The sequence below is a fragment of the Triturus cristatus genome, chromosome 3_1 (assembly GCF_964204655.1).
Source record: "Triturus cristatus chromosome 3_1, aTriCri1.1, whole genome shotgun sequence".
Classification (NCBI taxonomy): Eukaryota; Metazoa; Chordata; class Amphibia; order Caudata; family Salamandridae; genus Triturus; species Triturus cristatus.
This window is the reverse complement of record NC_140583.1, coordinates 770,350,038-770,368,470: the sequence shown is the minus strand read 5'-3', so window position 1 is coordinate 770,368,470 and position 18,433 is coordinate 770,350,038. Positions and strand designations below refer to the sequence as shown.

Sequence of the window (18,433 nt, the reverse complement as noted above, 5' to 3'; positions counted from 1 at the left end):
GAACGCCAAAGAAGCCATCTCTCCAGACTTCGCTGTCCAGGCAATAATGCTTAGTAATCGTGTGCAGCAAGGCCCACGTGGCTTCCTGACAGATGTCTTGCAAGGGGACACCACGTCCCAATGCAGTAGTGGCTGCAGTTGCTCTAGTGGAATGAGCACGCAGCCCCACCGGAGGCTCTTTCTTAGCCAAACAGTAACAGGCTTTGTTACACAAGACAACCCAGTGGGAGATAGTCCTCTTATGTACCGCTCGACCTTTCTTGGTGCCAACGTAGCCAACAAAGAATTGGTCATCCACCCCGAACTGTTGTGTGCAGTTGAGATAAAATGAGAGTGCACATTTTGGGTCAAGACGGTGGAGCCTCTCTTCCTCTCTGGAAGGATGCGGAGGCCAAAAGAAGGTGGGCAAGGTAATAGTCTGTCCAATGTGAAGGGCCGTAACAACTTTTGGCAAAAAGGAAGGAACGACGGGGCCTGAGCACAACCTTGTCCGGATGGACCGACAGAAAAGGAGGTTTACAAGAAAGAGCCTGGAGCTCACTTGCCCGCATAGCGGAAGTAATGGCAACCAGGAAAGCAGTCTTCAAGGTCAAAAGATGAAGAGGACAGTTATGAAGGGGCTCGAAAGGCGCACACATAATACAAGTAAGAACCAAATTCAAGTCCCACTTTGGCATCACAAATTGAATAGAAGGGAAAAGGTGTGTCATGCCTTTGAGAAATCTATTTACAACCGGGGACTTGAAAAGAGAGGGCTGATCAGGGAGCCTGAGAAAGGCCGACATGGCAGAAAGAGAACCTTTGATAGTGCCCAGAGCAGAGCCCTGCTGGGCCACAGAAAGAAGGAACAATAAGACCTCAGAAAGGGGGGCTGAAAGGGGATCCACAGCCTTTGCTGTGCACCATGCCACAAATTTGTTCCACCGGCAAGCGTATACCACTTTAGTGGAGGGACGCCTGGCTGCGAGAATGACATCACAGACTTCAGGAGAAAAATTGAAAGGAATCAACTGCTGCCATTCAATCTCCACGCAAAGAGGTGGAGGCTGGACAGGTTCGGGTGGGGGACCGTCCCCTGCTGCTGCGACAGAAGATCCTCCCGAAGAGGCATTAAGATCGATGCTCATACTGAGTAGCTCAGGATACCATACTCTTCGAGCCCAGTCCAGAACCACAAGGATGACTTGGGCCCGGTCTCACCTGATCTTCTTCAGCACTCTGGGCAGAAGTGGTATAGGCAGAAAGGCTTACAACCGACAGCAACTACACTCGTGTCGAAAAGAGTCATCAAGCGAGTGCCGCCTTGGAAATTCCAACGCACAGAACGTATGACATTGCACGTTCTCTTCGGTGGCAACTAGATCTAACCAAGGCTCTCCCCCCTGCTGAAAGAGACCGTGCACCACCTCCGAGTGAAGACGCCATTTGTGATCCATCATGCACCTGCAGCGGAGTTCGTCCTCCCTGGTGTTCAGAGAACCTGCCAGGTGTTGAACCACCAGGAAAATGCCCTGATGTTCCAGCCATGTCCAGAGGCGCAGAGCTTCCTGACAGGGTCCACAACCCCATCCCGCCTTGCTTGTTGAATCACATGGCAGTGGTGTTGTCTGTGAACACCTGCATTACTGTCCCCTTGACAGAGGGAAAGAATGCCTTTAGTGCAAGTCGGATTGCCCGAAGCTCCAGAAGGTTGATATGGAGCTCAGACCAGAGGCCTCTGATCTCCGCCTCCCCCATGTGGCCACCCCATCCCAGAAGGGACGCATCCGTCACCACTATAAACTCAATTTGGGGAAGGGAGAGGGATCTGCCATTGACCCAATGCTGGTTCGTGAGCCACCTCTGCAACTGTCATGCAGTGCCCTCCAAGATCTGGACGTGATCGGACAGGTTCGCCTGATGCTGCGCCCACTGGAACTTCAGGTTCCGCATATGCCATCTGGCATGATCGATCAGCAGGAGGCCATGAGGCACAGTAGCCCGAGGGTCACTCTGACCGAAACCCAGGACAAGGGCTGAAAGATCAGAATCGGAGCCCGAATATCCTGGACTCGCTGTACGGGAGGATAGACCCGAAACTGCACCATGTCCAGAACCGCTCCAATGAAGATGAGCTTCTGAGAGGGAACGGCACGTTGATGGAGAACCCCAGCAAATGCAGGAGATCGGCCGTAGTCTGGAAGTGGGTGTCTGGGGCGAGCCCACCTTCAACAGCGAGTTGTCGCGATACGGGGGAAATGGGGGGAGGGGAGTCTAAAACCCCTGATCTGCGCAGATGAGCTGCGACCACCGCCATCAGTTTCGTGAACACCTGAGGGGCGCTGGTAAAGCCCAATGGGACCACGGTGAACTGAAAGTGCTCGTGGCCTACCGTGAACCGCAGGTAGCGTCGGTGGGCCCGCAGGACCGGAATGTGGAAGTAAGCATCCTGCAAGTCCAGCGCTACCATCCAGTCTTGTGGATCGAGAGCAGATAAGACCTGAGGCAAAGTGAGCATCTTGAACTTCTCTTTGCGGAGGAAGCGATTGACGTTCCGCAGGTCTAAGATAGGACGCAGGCCCTTGTCCTTCTTTGGCACCAGAAAGTAGTGGTGATAACAACTACGACCTACTTCTAGTGTCGGAACGCACTCGAAGGCCCCCTTGGCCAAGACGACCACAACTTCCTGCTGAAGAAGCACCAAGTGATCCCCCGACATGCGGTGGTATCGAGGTGGCATGGCTGGAGGAGTAGTCTCGAAGGGGAGGGAGTAGTCTCGAAGGGGAGGGAGTAGCCCCTTCGGACTCTCTCTAAAACCCACCTGTCCGATGTGATGGTACGCTAGTGAGGGAGGTGATGGCGACGCCTGCCGCCCACTGGAGTTTGATGGGCCTGAAAGTTTGGACTAGGAAAGTTTGGAGGCAGTAGTGGCCAGGGTGGAGGTGGACTGACCCACCCGCTGGCCCCTTGGTCCGCCATGGCAGAACCCGCATCTAGCGGCCGTGCTGGGATTGTTGCTGCACAGGCTTGTGGCTCTGTTGCGAACACTGCGGTGCGCCCCTTCCGGTGCCACGAAAGGAGCAGAAGGTGGAGGAGGGCAGACTGCAGAGTTCCAAGGACTTGGCCTTAGCCCGCGAGTCCTTAAACCGCTCCAACGCGCTGTCTGCTTTGTCGTCGAAGAGGCAACGACCTTCTAAGGGCATGTCCATAAGTGTGCTTTGGACATCCCTGAAAATTCAGTTGTCCTCAACCAGGCGTGGCGACGAATCGCCACAGTCGTTCCAATCAATCTGCCAAGTGAGTCAGCGGTGTCTGAGCCACAGCGAATCATGAACTTAGCTGCATCTCTCCCCTCTGCAACAGCCTGGGAGAGAGCTGTACGGACCTCCTCCGGACACTGAGGCAGTACTTGCGCCACCGTATCCCACAGAGAGTGGGAGTAATGGTCAAAGAGGCATCTGGTGTTCAAGGACCGCAGCGCAGAACTAGCGGAAGAAAAAATCTTCAATCCAAACTGATCCAGTTTCTTGGATTCCCTATCCGGTGGTACAGAAGGGAAGGCGGTTGGAAAAGCAGAGGCTTGGACAACCAAGCTCTCTGGGGTGGGGTGTTGGGAGTGGAAAATGGGGTCACCCGGAGCCGGGGCAAATGGCGTCGGGCCACGTTCCGATCTACCGGAGCGCCTTTGGTGGGCCTGGACCAGGTGCCCAAAAGAACGTCGGAAAGTGCTTCGTTGAAGGGGACCAGCGGCTACGCAGAAGCAGCTGTTGGCTGAAGCACTTCTGTGGCAGTCAGGACTAACCTCCCAACAGAAGGGAGCAGGAGGTGTAGAGCCTCTACCACCCTACGCAACACCACAGCATAACTATCGCCCTTCTCCGTAGCCACAGTAGGAGGAAACAGCATGCCAAGGTCTGGTGAGGTATCCAGACAACTGGCTTCCCCAAACTCCTCTGCCCAGTCCTGTTCATACTGGCAATCAGCTGCGAGGGTCCTCAGACCCCTCCCAGTCCTACCCTTCCTCCTAAAATAAGGAGCAGGGACATGGGGATAGAAATCCACGAGCAACATCGATCGACGTCGCGTCCCCTTTGGGGCTGAAACTGGGGTAGAAGTCGTCCCGAGGAGAAGTCGACGTCTGTGGAGGTGTTATGAGGTCAACCGGCGTTGACCGGGTTCCAGGCCTGGATCCATTGAGGTCCTCCGGTGCTGGGGCTAGAGCGAGCAGCGACGTAGGGGCCAGAGCCGCCAGCGATGAAACGCAAGGACCCCCAGACGGGACCGCAGGGCACAAAGTCACAACAGCGGGACCCGACAGCCCAAAGAGGGGAGCCATGGCCGACAGGAACTCCTGTATCTGGGTCGGTGACAGACCAGGAAAGGGCGGGTAGGCCGGTAGCGACACCACAGGTCTGCCGGAGCCGCGGGGGAGGCACCACCCACACCCCCAGCTGCGTCACGCGACCGACAAGGGAAAGTCGGAGAACGATGACATTTCTTAGACTTCTTGTGCTTCACCTTACCCGACTCAGAGTGCGATGACTTGGATCCCGAATATTGATGATGATGACGACTCCACGCATGGTCCCTCGACCTCTCACAGGACCGTGAACGGCACAGAGCTGACTGCCGGGCCTCTAGCAGCTTTCAGGACCACTCCCGCAAATACTTTGGCACCATGGCCCGGCCGCCGGGGCACGACTTGGGGTTGTGGTCGCGTCCCAGGCAGAGAAGACACACTTGGTGCGGATCCATCACCGACATCATGCGGTGACAGTCCTCGCAGGACTTAAAACCGGGCATCCTAACTACACCAGGAGTTGAAGACTCGATGAAAAAACCTCAAAAAGTCAGGCAAAAAATTACTGGGGGTACCTGCTCTTCCCGTATCTGCGCTTACTGGCACGGAAACAGAAAACTGACGTCAGCGTGCGTGGGCGGCGTCTAAGTAGCACCCGCGACATCATCTCGGCAACCACGACCGTTGCGGAGCCGCACGATGCCACCTACCGACGCGCATGGGTACTACTGCCGAAAACTTTCCTGATCCAGTCTGACGCCTGGGGATAATTCTAAGGTAAGGAATCTATCACTATGTGTTTCTTTCAGATAGTATGCACATGGCCATGAGACCAAGAACATGTAACTCGTGCACAACCTGCCAGAGTAAGAAACATCAGAATCATGGTCCAAATATTAACAATCCTCAGAGGCGGACAAAAGACCTTCCTGTGGGTAGTGCCCCCAGTGAAGTAAGTCTGAGCGTGGGCATGAGATGACATATCTGTACTTTTATGGTAAAGTGCAAATAGTGGAGGAGGATTATCAGTGCTGAAGGTCTTCTTTCACCAGCAAGTCATCCAAGAATAGAAACACTTGGACTTCTGATTGTTATAGTGAAGCCATCATAACTGCTAACATGCAAGGTCAGTCATCTGTCCAAATGGTAGGACCATGAAATGATAGAGCTGGAACCCCTCTGTAGAAATCGGGTACTGTCTGTGGGCCGAAACGATCAGTAGGTGAAGATTGGCATTCCTTGACCTATAGAACGTCTAACAATTCCCTACATTCAGGGACAGCATCTTGAACTTTACCTAGTGAATGAACACGTTTAAAAGGCAAAAGGTCCAGTATGAGCCAGGGCTTCCTCTGTTCTTGTGGATGAAGAAATAAAGGGAGTAGAATTCCAGGGACCTTTTTTCCCCAGAGGCACCATTTCTACTACCCCTTTGTTCAGCAGGGTACTGACTTCCTCCTCCAAGACCGATGCATGTGTGGAGAATACATCCTGGTAGAAGGAGGGCAATCTACAAGGAGCATCACAAGGGTAAGGCATAGCCCTTGCAGATTACCTAGAATGACCTAGAAATCCATCATGTTAAACTCTTAATTGGTTGGAAAGTGGCCTCCAATGGAAGATGGCAGCTTATTTGGGGAGGGCAGCGGTAGGGTCACAGGGTTTTTGAGGCCGCAGTCAGAGAAGTTTGCACAGGCTGGATCTACCATTGGTGATTGTGTCCCATAGATTTAACCCTGCCCCGAAATATGCGTTACATATGTTGTGGTGTTTGGAGTAGCTGCAAAGGTTGCAGCTGCTGCGAAGGGTGTGACCTGGAGTATTCTTGAAACTCTTTCTTGAATGATGTTGGGTGTGTCACATCACTGGGGAGGCCAGGGCAAGTTTGCGAGCCTTAGCTATTCTGTTTTGAAGTATTCCGGGGAGAAGTCTGCCTTTATGACTTGCCTTCAAATGATATGTCCATAAGGGTTGCCTGGAGATCTCCTGAGAAGCCAGTGGAACGCATTCAAGCAAGGCATCAGAGAGCGACAGCAGTGCCCATTGAATGTGCCAATGTGCCTGCAAAATCAAGGCCACTCTTTAGAAAGAAATCAAAACCATGACTGACCAAGTCATAGAATGGCACTTTCATGTGGTCTGGAAGGCTAATGACTGTAGGTTTTGCCAGTTCCCGTAGGGTGTGGACATTGCATCAAAGAATGCATTTGGCATTCACTGTACTGACGACCAAGCTGCAATAGGCAAAGACTTTTCTACCCCTAGAATTTAGCTTTTCACTCCTTATGGAGTCGCCATCAGAAAAGCATTATGGGTACATTTTGAAGAAGCTTGGACCACTATACCTTAGTACTGCTGCTGCTAGCGTACACGGGGCTTGCCCTCTAAGCATGCAGATTGACACAGATACCATATTTGAATACACAAGGCTGATTATTGGCATAAGACTTAGCTCTTCACCTTTGGAGAGGACCTATGTTTTAACTTGGATTAAAGGGTACTCATTACTAACTTTAGGCCTCATGTGTGGAGACTACGTCCAATAACACGGACGTGCTATAATTACTTCAGCTTTTCTATTTGCTGGATTCTACAAACTGAAGCATGATTCTGTTCAGCTTACCTTTGCCCTGAAGAAACCCTTCTTATGCCCTTCCACTGCCCCCTGGTAAACAGATCTTTTCTGAAAAATATTCAAGTACATTCAATCAGGTGGAAAATGACTGCGAAAATAAACGCGATCTTATGGTGCAGCTCTGTATTTACTCTCCACTTAAAAAAAAAACATATATATACACACACAGGCTGTTGCAGGGTTTTCACATTTTCCGACTTCCAAAGGACTAACACTGGTCCGCAATCTCGCTCTTGGTTAATGGTTCAATAAATAAGCCATTTTTTAATAGCTCTTCTGCCAGGTTTACACCGTTTTGCAAAGTTAGTTGCACGTTGGACTGCAGCAGATAATGGAAATTCATTTGGGGCGGACGATCGAATGGTGTACTTCGCGGGAGGATCTTCATTTAAGGTCATTTTATAGCGCCATTTTACCCGCAATGGCACTTTACAGATAATTGTACACCCGATTCATCAGGTAAAGTTAAGAGATGAAACCAAAAAGCCATGACAAACTTGGTAGTCCTAAAGCGAAAGTATGTCCTGGTTAGGGGAGGGGGTGTGGGTGCAGGAAGTTAAATGGAACTTAAAAAAATAAAAAAACTTGTCCATCATAAGAAGAGGGGCCGGATAGGAACATTTAAGTCTGACTCTACTGGGTATATGTCCAAGTCTACTGATTTGTCCAAAGCGCCCTCAGAATGCAGAAATAAATTGTCACATGGTTGAAATGAACTATCCTACCGTCTCAGACAAAATCAATACTATCAGTGTACTGTCCTATGGTGTTTGGTGATCTACAGAATATACATCTGTTTCAGTGGGATTAGTAACTTATTGAGGGATTCATGTATTTATGGTGTACATTTGGCAAAGCTTAATCCTCGAGCATCAGTCTTGCCTGAAGGTGATTGATGTGGCTGAGTTTGTGTACCTAAACAAATTCTGAGATTGTCACAATATAGCCACTCATCATGGTTAATATACATTTGTTTTTGGCTTGCATCCAGATCAACCATATCTTAATACATTAATTTATAGCCATTTTCCCAGGAGATCCAATTTTTTGGAGTGGAGAATGTTTTTGGTGTGGACGCTCACTTGGGTCTGAAGCAGCATCTACTCTGTTTGCTCAAAGCTAAGGGCATTCAAGGCCGATCCAGATTGGAGGGTTAAGGTATTTTTCTTGTCTAAATGTACTTACTTTGAAGCAGACTTTTAAATAAACCCCTGGTTGTGGGAGTAGAGATTTGTAGTAAATCTGACTAGTTACCTTGGCTTATGTCTTGTATTAGGAGCACCCCTCCACTGGTGGCAATGATTTCCTAACTTGGTGTCCCCATACTTCTTCAGTCTTTCTAGGATCTTGATACAAACTTTTCTGAGTGCTCATCTTAATATTATTGGTCCTCTTCCAAGTTCAATACCCCTCAGGGACTAAAAGTCCTCAACATTAATGCCCTCATAAACCCCAAAGCAATGTTATCTGGATCTTTCACCTCCATGGTGACGTTTTAGGCCCATCCATTTCATTTGCACTTGAAATGTGGACACGCTGAGCAGCTTTCTTAATTGGGATCTTGAAGGAGACACAGATTACAAACTCTGAATATGTGGACTTTGAATGTCTGAGGACAGAATCAAAAGAACATTGTCCCATCCTCCACTCCCCAAGGAGTAATCCTCAACCTGCCTGGAAGGCAACTATACAGGTTTCAAAGGTAGAGGATTAAACCTTTGTGTTTGACATGCCACTGAGGTCTAGGATGTGGTTTTGTACAGTGCGTTCTCGGAGGCAGCATTTCAGTAGCAATACAGATCAAAGAAGGAAAACTCAACTTTAGCTTCAAATCCAATGGCGTACAAAATAATCTAAGATCAAATCTAAACGCTGATGCATTGCGAGTTTCAGCTACACGATTGATAAAACTTTCTTGAAACCGAAACTTGAAATATTCCTAAACAAATAGGTGGAGAATTGACCAGCTTTTCAGCATGAGGGGTTGTAGCTCATGCAGTGCACTATCCTATCAAGGTCTATGGTTGTGCCTCCCACTCCTTGCAATAAGAATGACTACTACTCCTGAGCTCCTTAGTAAGAAATCGGGATTCAAATTGTTCTAAAAAATTGTCCTTTTAATTTTCGTCTTCATGCATCCAGCAGTTTCAACACCGATAACGACCAGAGCTGGAGTTCTCTCCTGCAAACTTACATGTGTGCCATTGAAAACAGATGTCTGGTGAACGCATACATTTGGATGCTGGACACCACTATTACTGTGGATTGTTTCTTTTGTATACAATACTGGACTCTAATAGCCCCCGAGGAAGTTATTGGTTGATGTACCTAAATTACTAAACAAGTGTTGGCTACAGAAGTGAAAAAATTGCCGGATGCATGAGAAGAAAAAGTAAATAAAAGGATAATTTTGTAACAATTTGAATTCCGATTTCTTACTGTGGAGCTCAGGAGTATTATTCATTATTGTGGGGGAAGCATCACTTCCCTATTTTGGTGTGATGACCATTTCGGCCCCTTGGAGCACCGTACTTCAAGATTCTCATGGACTTTTGAGGTTAGGAACACACGTTTGCGCAGCCAAACTGCTTAGCCACTGTGATTTAATTAGCCATGCAATAAGGATTTCACCCGATTTCTTACTAATCTCCTTTGGAAAGACTACACACTGCTTCACATTGTTACACCCACAACACGCTACGGTAGACCCCCTCCTGAAGAATACTAAAGCAACAGTCTTCATCCTTAATGTTGAAAACATTATCAACTCTTCTCATAAGAAGTCGTATCCCCTATGACGTTTATAGTCTCAATCATTAATCAATCATTAAACTCGTGCATCTGGCTAACCCACCCAGATAATTTAAAGTATTGTAATCACAGACTTGTAATGCATGGCAACTTGATCGAAGAAAACATGTGCCAATTAGGTCTCAGACCTAGAATCCTCTTCTAAACTGGAGACTATCTAGTCTAGACTTATGCTGGAATGGTTCACACCTTCTCAGTCTACAATATCCTAGATAACATCCAATCTACTGTCATTAAGATACCCCATAATTAATATTGTCCTTATTCCCTTTGCTCCTCTGATGTAGTGTCACATTTTGCTTTACTTTCATCTCTGCTTTTCCTACTCAAGCTCTCACCCACAGGTAAACATTATGTACGGATTCAAGCCCGAATAACACATTAACAAGCTTCCGAGGAACCCGGACCATCAGAGGTGCTCTTTCTTGGCCTCTCCGAATTTAAATTACATTAACATCCAGCTGATGTTCGATATATATATCCAAATATCGAAGATTTTTCAAGTCAAGATGACACTGTACGCACTAGATTGTGTGAACCCTTGATTGGGGACTTCAATTGTAAATATGATGGGAGCACTGGCTTGGAGGCTGATGGTAGCGTCATTGCCACAGTCTGGCAGAGCCCAGGTTGGCAGAATCCTCAAGGTTGCCCACCACTCCTCAGTGCTGAATGGTAGATGTAACTTGTGTGGCCTGGTTTATAATCCTGTCTAGGAGCAACACTTTAGATATTGTGGTTTCCAACATGGGATTCAAATGCAGTAACTCTTTCTGGGAAGTCTCCCTCTTTAACAATCGATGTCGATAAAAGAACATTTTAGGGCCTCAATACAAGCGCCCCAGTGCAGCAAGTTACGTCTGCACTCAAGAGTACAACAATATCAAGACTATGGCTAACTCTAGGGGTGCAGAATGAATGGAGACTATGGGCTCAGCATAAACATTCACCCGAGAAGCAAGGAATTACTGGGAGGAAATCAGTATGCTATAATCCAGAATAATTCTAGTTCAGTGGCGACAGTGATAGGGTTACTGGTCCCATCTGGAAACAAAAAACTCCCATTTTCATTCCGTCCTCACTAGGGGAACCTACCGCAGTTTGAGATTTCATATCCAGCATTGCTTTCCTCATCAGTCAAGGATGTTCTATGACATTTTTCACACACACTGTTAGGTGGTTCTGTCACTAGGGACCGCCTGGATTTTTCACTTTTTGAGCACCTAATTGTTGAGCTTTTACTGCGGGGGAACCTCATAATCTGGGACTCACCCACAGTGAACTCCTAATGAAGGAGCCTGCATGGAGGTTTTACTGGTGTCCCCCTGGCTGGACTAGGCTGCTGCTCAGCAGCTGGAGTATAGGGCACCGGGCTGGTTACATGCAGACATGTGTACATGCATGTGCACGCGTGTATGGGCTGCGCAGGGGAGATACCTAGCGTGCGCAGTCCAGGATCAGCAACAAATTGAATGGTGTAGCAAGACTTCTGCCGAATTGGATGGTGACATGGAATAGGCTTTATACACTGGAAAGAAACATGCCAGGGAAAGTCAGTGTGTTTTACTGTGTTTTCACTTCATTATTCCCCTATGGGGATGTGGGGCCCATGGCTAGAGTGACTTCCACAAGGCCTACAGATTCCAGACACGCACTAAAGTCCATTGTAGCGGATGTGAAAAGAAGTATTCTGCAGAGTCCAAAGTCATATTTGTACTGATTTTGGGTCATCCAGAAATGTCATATTTGAGTCCCTGGCCGGTTAGATTAATGACCTTTCTTCCCAAGACGAAAATCTTCCCTCCAAGGGAAAGGAGATCAGTGGAGCTACAGACCACTCCATCAACCGCCGTCGCTGGGTGCCAGGCATCAAGGTGAAGGCAGCACTGGGGGAAAAGGAGCATGTGGCCAGAGACCCTGGACGGCACCATTTGAACAAACCCAGAGGCTGGACAAGCAGGGGCAGGGAAGTGATGTGTCGCTGTTTGATAGGCCAAATAGAGACTTCCTGCCAGCCCCCTACTTTTAAAAAGTGCTTGCACAGGAAGAGAAGCTCTCTCTGGGGTGTGGTCTAAGAAGGCGAAAGGTGCTGGAGCCTGGCAATGGGCAGTTGGAACGGGAGAGAGGACACGAAAAGGACGCAAAATCGGACTCCGGGGGGCTAAGATATGCCCCCAGAAGGTAGGCGACCTTTGACCCCGCCTGGGACCGATGAAGCGCATGGGGTTCCGTCACCGGTCACCATCAGGCACCCGGGGTGGGACAAGTCCCGGGGGCTGCCCCACCGAAGCTGGAGAAGAGGGGAGCAACGTCGCGCCCCCCCTCCGTGAAATTTGAGGGAGGGGGTGCCAGGAGCCCACCCTGGCCCCCCAGCGAGCCCATGAAGACAGGGAGCGCAAGCACGCTCCCTGCGAAGACCGAGGCGTGGGCCCGGGACCCCATCCCCGAACCCTGAAGTCATGGCAGGGGCCTGGGAACCCCCCCCCCCCCCTCCCGCCCCAAGTGAAAAGTCCCACCCTAAGTGTCTTAGGGATTTGAAAGAATAACACCTTCAAGGGCTCAGCCAGCATTTATCTACTTCTGGGCTGGAACTTTTGTTCTACAGCTGAGGGTGAATTGAAAAGTGCATCCTGGAATGAAGGGCTGAGTTGGGGATGTCTGGAGAAGGGCATCCCCTGGAGGTGAAAAGGTGTATTTGCACCAGAAATGCATTTATTAATGGTTATTTCTTTTAGAGGGACTAAAGTTCTCGTTTTTAATGTGAAGTACAATGTGAGGTGATGTCATAAGCAAAGTGGGGTTATGTTGCCAGACATTCCTCCTAGGGTGTCTGGCTGTATATGCGTAATCCTACGATTTTATCTGTGAAGCCTTTAGGGGCTGCAATTGCAATACATTCTAGTGATCCACAAATGTGATGAGTACCGTCATTCTAAAGTGTTGCTTAAACATGTATTCTTGCTGCTGCGCTTAGGTGAAGAACCCAGACTGCTACCCTTAAGATATAGAGGTGCATACTTTATGGTCAGTAGGACATGCTCAGTCAGGATTATATGTCACCAAGACCGGGTTACCTATTTTAAATGCTTGTTGAGATATTGGGGGGGGGGGGGGGGGGGGGTTGGGGGAGTCGCCACTGGGATGGTGCTAGTGCGCCGGGCCCTCGCCCCAGGTTATGTTCAACCAACTGCATTGGGGGGCAAGATGATGTGCATACATGGGAGTGATGGTACTAGACCCCACCCCCCCGCGGGAGGGGTGGAGATGTTATGCAATGTCACAAAGTAATTCCAACAGCTTATGTATATTTGTAAATTGGTGCATAGTATTGAGTAGTGTGTGTTTAATAAATGTACTCTTACTTTTATAAAGCAAAGTACAGACTGGACAATCAATTATTGAGTGTTATTGTTGCGCACCTGCAAATGGCGATTACTAGCCCACACCACCTTCCTTAAGTAAGCCCCAGGCTGCTCTGCAACGCTACCCTCAGAGTCGGGCGCTACAATTAGGTGTTTGGTTCCCAGTGAAGGACAAATGTAGTCATGATATTTGTGCAGGTCTCACAGATGCTGCCTCGTTTTCCAACACACTAAATTGAACTACCACGATGAGCTAGCAAGCTGTGGACACCTGGGCTGCACTTGGCACTGATTAAATACCCACTGCTACATGCCCTGAACAGCATTGTTCCATGTGTGGACTCAAAAAATCCTGGGGCAAAATATGTGTCCTTTTAAACAATCTGTGTCTGGGAATCATTTTCCAGAGTTCCAACCATTGATTGACAGAGGACAGGATTCATGCTCTCGCTGCCCTTTCTAACTTGAAAAACTAATTTCTGAACCGCTCTACGGAAGATGTATATTTAAGGATGCCCTTCTTGGACTAAACCGGATGGCCAGCACAAAACATTTATCTGAGTTGAGTCTTCATTCGGAGGGTTCAGCCATTTACCTTAAGGGGTCATGTAAATTGAAAGATTGATGTGTGTCAAATGGTACCCCCAGGGAGAATGTGTGTATGTTAAAGTGAGAAGCCTGACACACACACACACACACTGCTGTAAATAAGGAAAGAAGCCTCCTGGAGACAGGATACATGTTGGTGGAATGAAGTTAGAATGAAAGATTAGCTATACTGGTGGGAAGGTGATCACCCATTTCTGAGAAATATAGCAGATAATGCTGCACTTTCCTCAGATCGGCATAGTTGCTTGAAAAAAAGAATACAATCAATTCATAGAAACTTTTTATTATGACCTTTTTTTTATTTATCGAAAAGTAGTTCCAATAGAATCCATTTTACATTCAGGATAGAAGAGTGCGTATTTTACCTGAAGGACATAAGGAACAAATTCTATGTACATTTAGAAGTGCAGAACTAGAGAGCTGCTACCAAGCCAGCACCAACTAGGGGAAATGTGGTACAAAACAAGCACCATCCTTAACTGTGAGGCCCAAGATGAATAGTATCTTCTCTTCAATTCCCAACTGCTTTGGGCAGTAGACGTCGTCAAATGTAGTCTTGTAAATTTTACCTGTCAACCAAGATCTAAAGACCTGGTGGTAGCTGGTGGCAGGCAGAGCTTTCCGTCAGTCAAGTTGCAATCCTTTAACATCCTCTCAATATTTGGTCAATCCATAATCCGCTTCTAAACACTATCCAAGGCTTTCAACAGGCACAGATATTTCCAAACACATCAGCCATCCAAGGAGTGCTTTAAGTCCCACCCCAAGTGCATCTCAGGGACTACTGACTGGTAGTGATTTCTGGACAGATCGTTACCCAAACACTTATAATGCTGATCAAAGTCAGAAGCACGAGCTGCAGCTTGGACAAAGGATTGAAGGATGTTAAGTTCATGCAACAGAAAAACCCTAACCCACAGCTTGTTATGTTAAGAGCACAGAGTACATGCACTCATGCCTGAACCCATGTTAACAGCTCCGTTCTTCTCCATAACAAGTATGAGGAATCAATATGCAGACTGGAAAACACGATCCATTTGCATGAACAACATTAAAGGATTCAAGGAAGAACTCTTCCAGGTGAAGTCACGATGGTGGACTAAGGGATCGTCAAGCTCATCGTACAGCCAAAAAGGGACAGACATCACTTTTTCAAAAGGTAGAGGTTGAACCCTTTCAAAAGGAGATTACTCCTCTCTGGTACTTGAAGATTATGCTACATTATATCCTACAGATTTTTTCAGGCCAGCTTTGACTGGGGCACTGCCCTCCATATTCTTCTGGGTTGCTTAATAGCTGAAAAGTACAAGCCCCATGACGGACTAGAGAACATGTAAAAGGTTTACTAGGAGCATAACACATAACTTTGATTTGCAACAAAAGTAAACCATTTAGCTGTGATTGCTTTCACCAAACCATGAAAGGCATCCTCAGGATACCAGCAGTTACAAATGAGAAATAAATGAACCACTTGTTTGTATACTGGACACACAATCAGCTTCTTGCAAACCTGTGGGCGAAGGGCCTTCAACCTAGTAAAGGAATTTCACACCACAAGCAATGCTTTCCTGTAGTCCTCATGACTGATATCCTAGTCAATGCCAGACTTCAGCTCTGTCAAATTATTTGCGAGTTACTTTCTTCACTATAACAGCATCGAAAGGTTGCCAGGTCTCCTGACATGCGGTGTGAGACTCTCCAAGGAAATATTCTTAAGAACCTCACATCTTTCAAGATGAGCCAACAACAGTTATCCTGAGGTTGAAGTAACAAGATGGTCTGCAAAGCTCATCATTTACTGCCACCTAAAGGGCACATTAGAAGTTCAAGCGCTTTATGCCTGAGGCATAGTGGAGTAATGAAGCTTGCTTCCTTGTCTTTTATAACCCAGTTGTCCATCTACTGGAATTCTACAATTTGTTAGAGTTGGCTTAAATGTAAGTCTGTATACAAGAACTACCACCATATGGAAAGGAGTAGACATTTGGAAATGTCCTTCAAGGTTTCCTGCATCAGAGTGACTGAACAGGATATATTGAATCAGTGTTCGCAACTGTCTTTATTGATTTGGCTTAAGCTTAATAAATCTATTTTGACAGGTTATTCCCTCGCTGACTTGACTGCTCTACCACTTATTCTTTTTCCATGATAGGTATTGATCAACTCCTTCATTTATGTCTAAGTGCACATTTCCTTAAGATGAGCAGGCCGTGCTCCTTCTTGAGTGGCCACCTTATAAGCCTATAACCTGTATCCTATTCAGGACTGTGCTTCTGAATCTTCAAGGCAAGAGATAGAATCTTAAGGTAGTGGGCCATTGTTATCTCCTAGTCGATATTCTTGAATTATAGACTTCCTTCGGTCAATTCCCAAAAACATTTCCTGTGAAGGGTTTGAGCATAAACACAAACGGCGTAATAATGCACACAATATGAATCTAATACAGGTTCATGGCGCAAATCCTACAGGCACCTCTACATCAGCTTCTCCTGCTTGCAAGATAATTTATAGCTTACCAAGCACATACCCCTGTGAACCTTTTCTTAGATTGGAATAAGGTTTTGTGTAGAGGGCTTGCAAATCAAAAGTCTGGCAATTGATATCAATTTTGAAAAATGCATCCTCTTTTTCATCTATCTCCCCCAACTTCGCTATGATCACGAATGCTCATTTTTAATGCCGAATAACAGAGGACACACTTTGTAGGATGTTGGAAAGAGGTCAGAAACCTGTGCCTGGCAAAAGCTAAACTTGGAAACATGAATGAACTGGAGAAGGCAGAGAACTAGAGGCCGTTGCCCACAAACGGCTCGTCTACGGTAAAGTCAATATTACACGATCCATTTGATTGACAGATTGAGGATTCTTTATACAGTACTCACAAGAAAACATCAGTTTTGCTTTTATTTTTTTATACAAAAAAGGCAGAAGAAATTACACAACCTGTTGCATGCTCCACTGAGAAATTCAAGGCAACGCATTCCACCATGGTTGACTCTGCTTGAGCGCCTGACCAAGACCCCGAAGCCCACTAGTCCCCTGGGTGAAACACAGGCATTGGTTTTCATCCCAATGGAATTAACATTTGTCTTTTCTTTAAAGGTGGTGATGGCTATGTGGATATAACAGGCAGCTGTTCAGGCCATAAGCAGTCTGCAAAGTGCAGATTTACCCCCTCTAAAAGGATGCACTTGCTCAAGGGAATGGCTATAAAATCTCTTTACATAAATCTGTTTATTTAACCCAACCTCTTCAATGAAACCGGTTATAATATCCAGGATCCTTGGAATAAGATCCCTGTTGCCAGATTCTTTTTAAGAATCCTAAGAAAGCTCTGACGAAGCAACAGCTGAATCTACATTGAAAAAGCTGATAGTCCTATTATTCTCATTAATATTGTGCCATCCGATCATTTATGACACTGAAAGAAACTTCAACCATTGGAAAGCCTGCTTTGCCAAATACAAATTAGCATTTACCAGATACAATATTAAAATGGTGCCGCACTGGATCGCATAAATCAGTTGTTTTGCTTTTCAACAATTTAAAATGTGGTTTGTGTTTAAAAATTATTGTTGAATCCTAAATTTAGTGAAACATTTCTCAGTGACTCATCTTGAGCTTAATTCAGTTTACCTCATTATCTTTTTTTCCCCACCACGCCACCCTAGTCTAAGGCAACAGAGTAACCAAGTCAGAGCATTTCAGGCAGAACCGAACAATTGGCGATTAAACACACATGGAAAAGAGTAGACACAACAATATCAAATATATTCAAGGAGGATTACAGAGCAGGCCAGGCAGGTTACAGGAGGGTATTAGTCATTAACATACATTATAATCCCGAATGGCGGCAATCAAACGAGGCAGAGTTACACATATGCTGGGAAGCAAGAAAAGGGGCCGTTTCAATGACTATTTATGCACAAGGCTCTTCGAAGGCGGGTCAGAGTATGGTGCCAAGAGGTGGGGAGTGGTTCTGCAGTACAAGACATTTAGAAAAAGCCATCAGAAATGTCTACATGACCACTGTTCACTGAAACAAAGCAAAATACAATTAGGGTGTCCGGTGTTACCAGGAACCAGAAAAACGTTAAATACCCATCATTTGTCTGGTGCGTAGACCCTGCGCTTCTTTCAAGAGAACAGCGGTAAGAAAGTACAAAACTGTCTTCACCAGACTCTTCATGTGCCCAACTACAGAATGCTGGCGCTCTACTATGATGGGCTGATGTGTAACTCAATGCCACTCACAAACAGAAAACGTGTTTATGACTTTTCAAAAAAAAAGTTTAAAGTAAAAATACTAAGTATGCTTGTGATATCTGAAATATTTATATACACTTTCTTTTTGCCGGGAGGGGTGGCACTTGCTGAGGGGTCCTGCTCCCATGCGAGGATACCCTGGCATTGAGCCCCAGAGGCTCAGTATACTGAACTGTTCCGGATGCCGCAGCACAGAACCATACTCAGGATCATTTCGAAGATCTGCAATGAGAGGAGAGTGCATACACATTAGGACGATAAATAGAGGAGTGGGACACAAATCTAGAGGTGGCAGTGTACTATGGGGCTAAAGTGGTCAACACGGACCTGAGCAGTGAAGGGAGTCGTAGTAGAGGGAGATAAGACATTCCAGAATAAGACCCATTTCAGCCAGGTGCTTTTTGCATAGGTCCAGTCTTAAGGAGTATAAGCAGGGGCTGTTGCAGGAGGGAGAAAATGAATGAGGAGACA

The 18,433-nt window shown here is 46.8% G+C and overlaps 1 protein-coding gene across 1 annotated transcript in view; it reads right to left on the bottom strand.

Moving 5' to 3' along the window:
- Window positions 1-13,963: 13,963 nt before the first annotated feature.
- CD81 (CD81 molecule) overlaps window positions 13,964-18,433 on the bottom strand; it is a 180,243-nt gene continuing 175,773 nt past the window's right edge. The window contains exon 8 of the mRNA XM_085644944.1: window positions 13,964-18,184. Coding sequence (XP_085501070.1) covers window positions 18,122-18,184 — 63 coding nt within the window. The 3' untranslated portion in view covers window positions 13,964-18,121. The remainder of the gene's footprint in view (window positions 18,185-18,433) is intronic.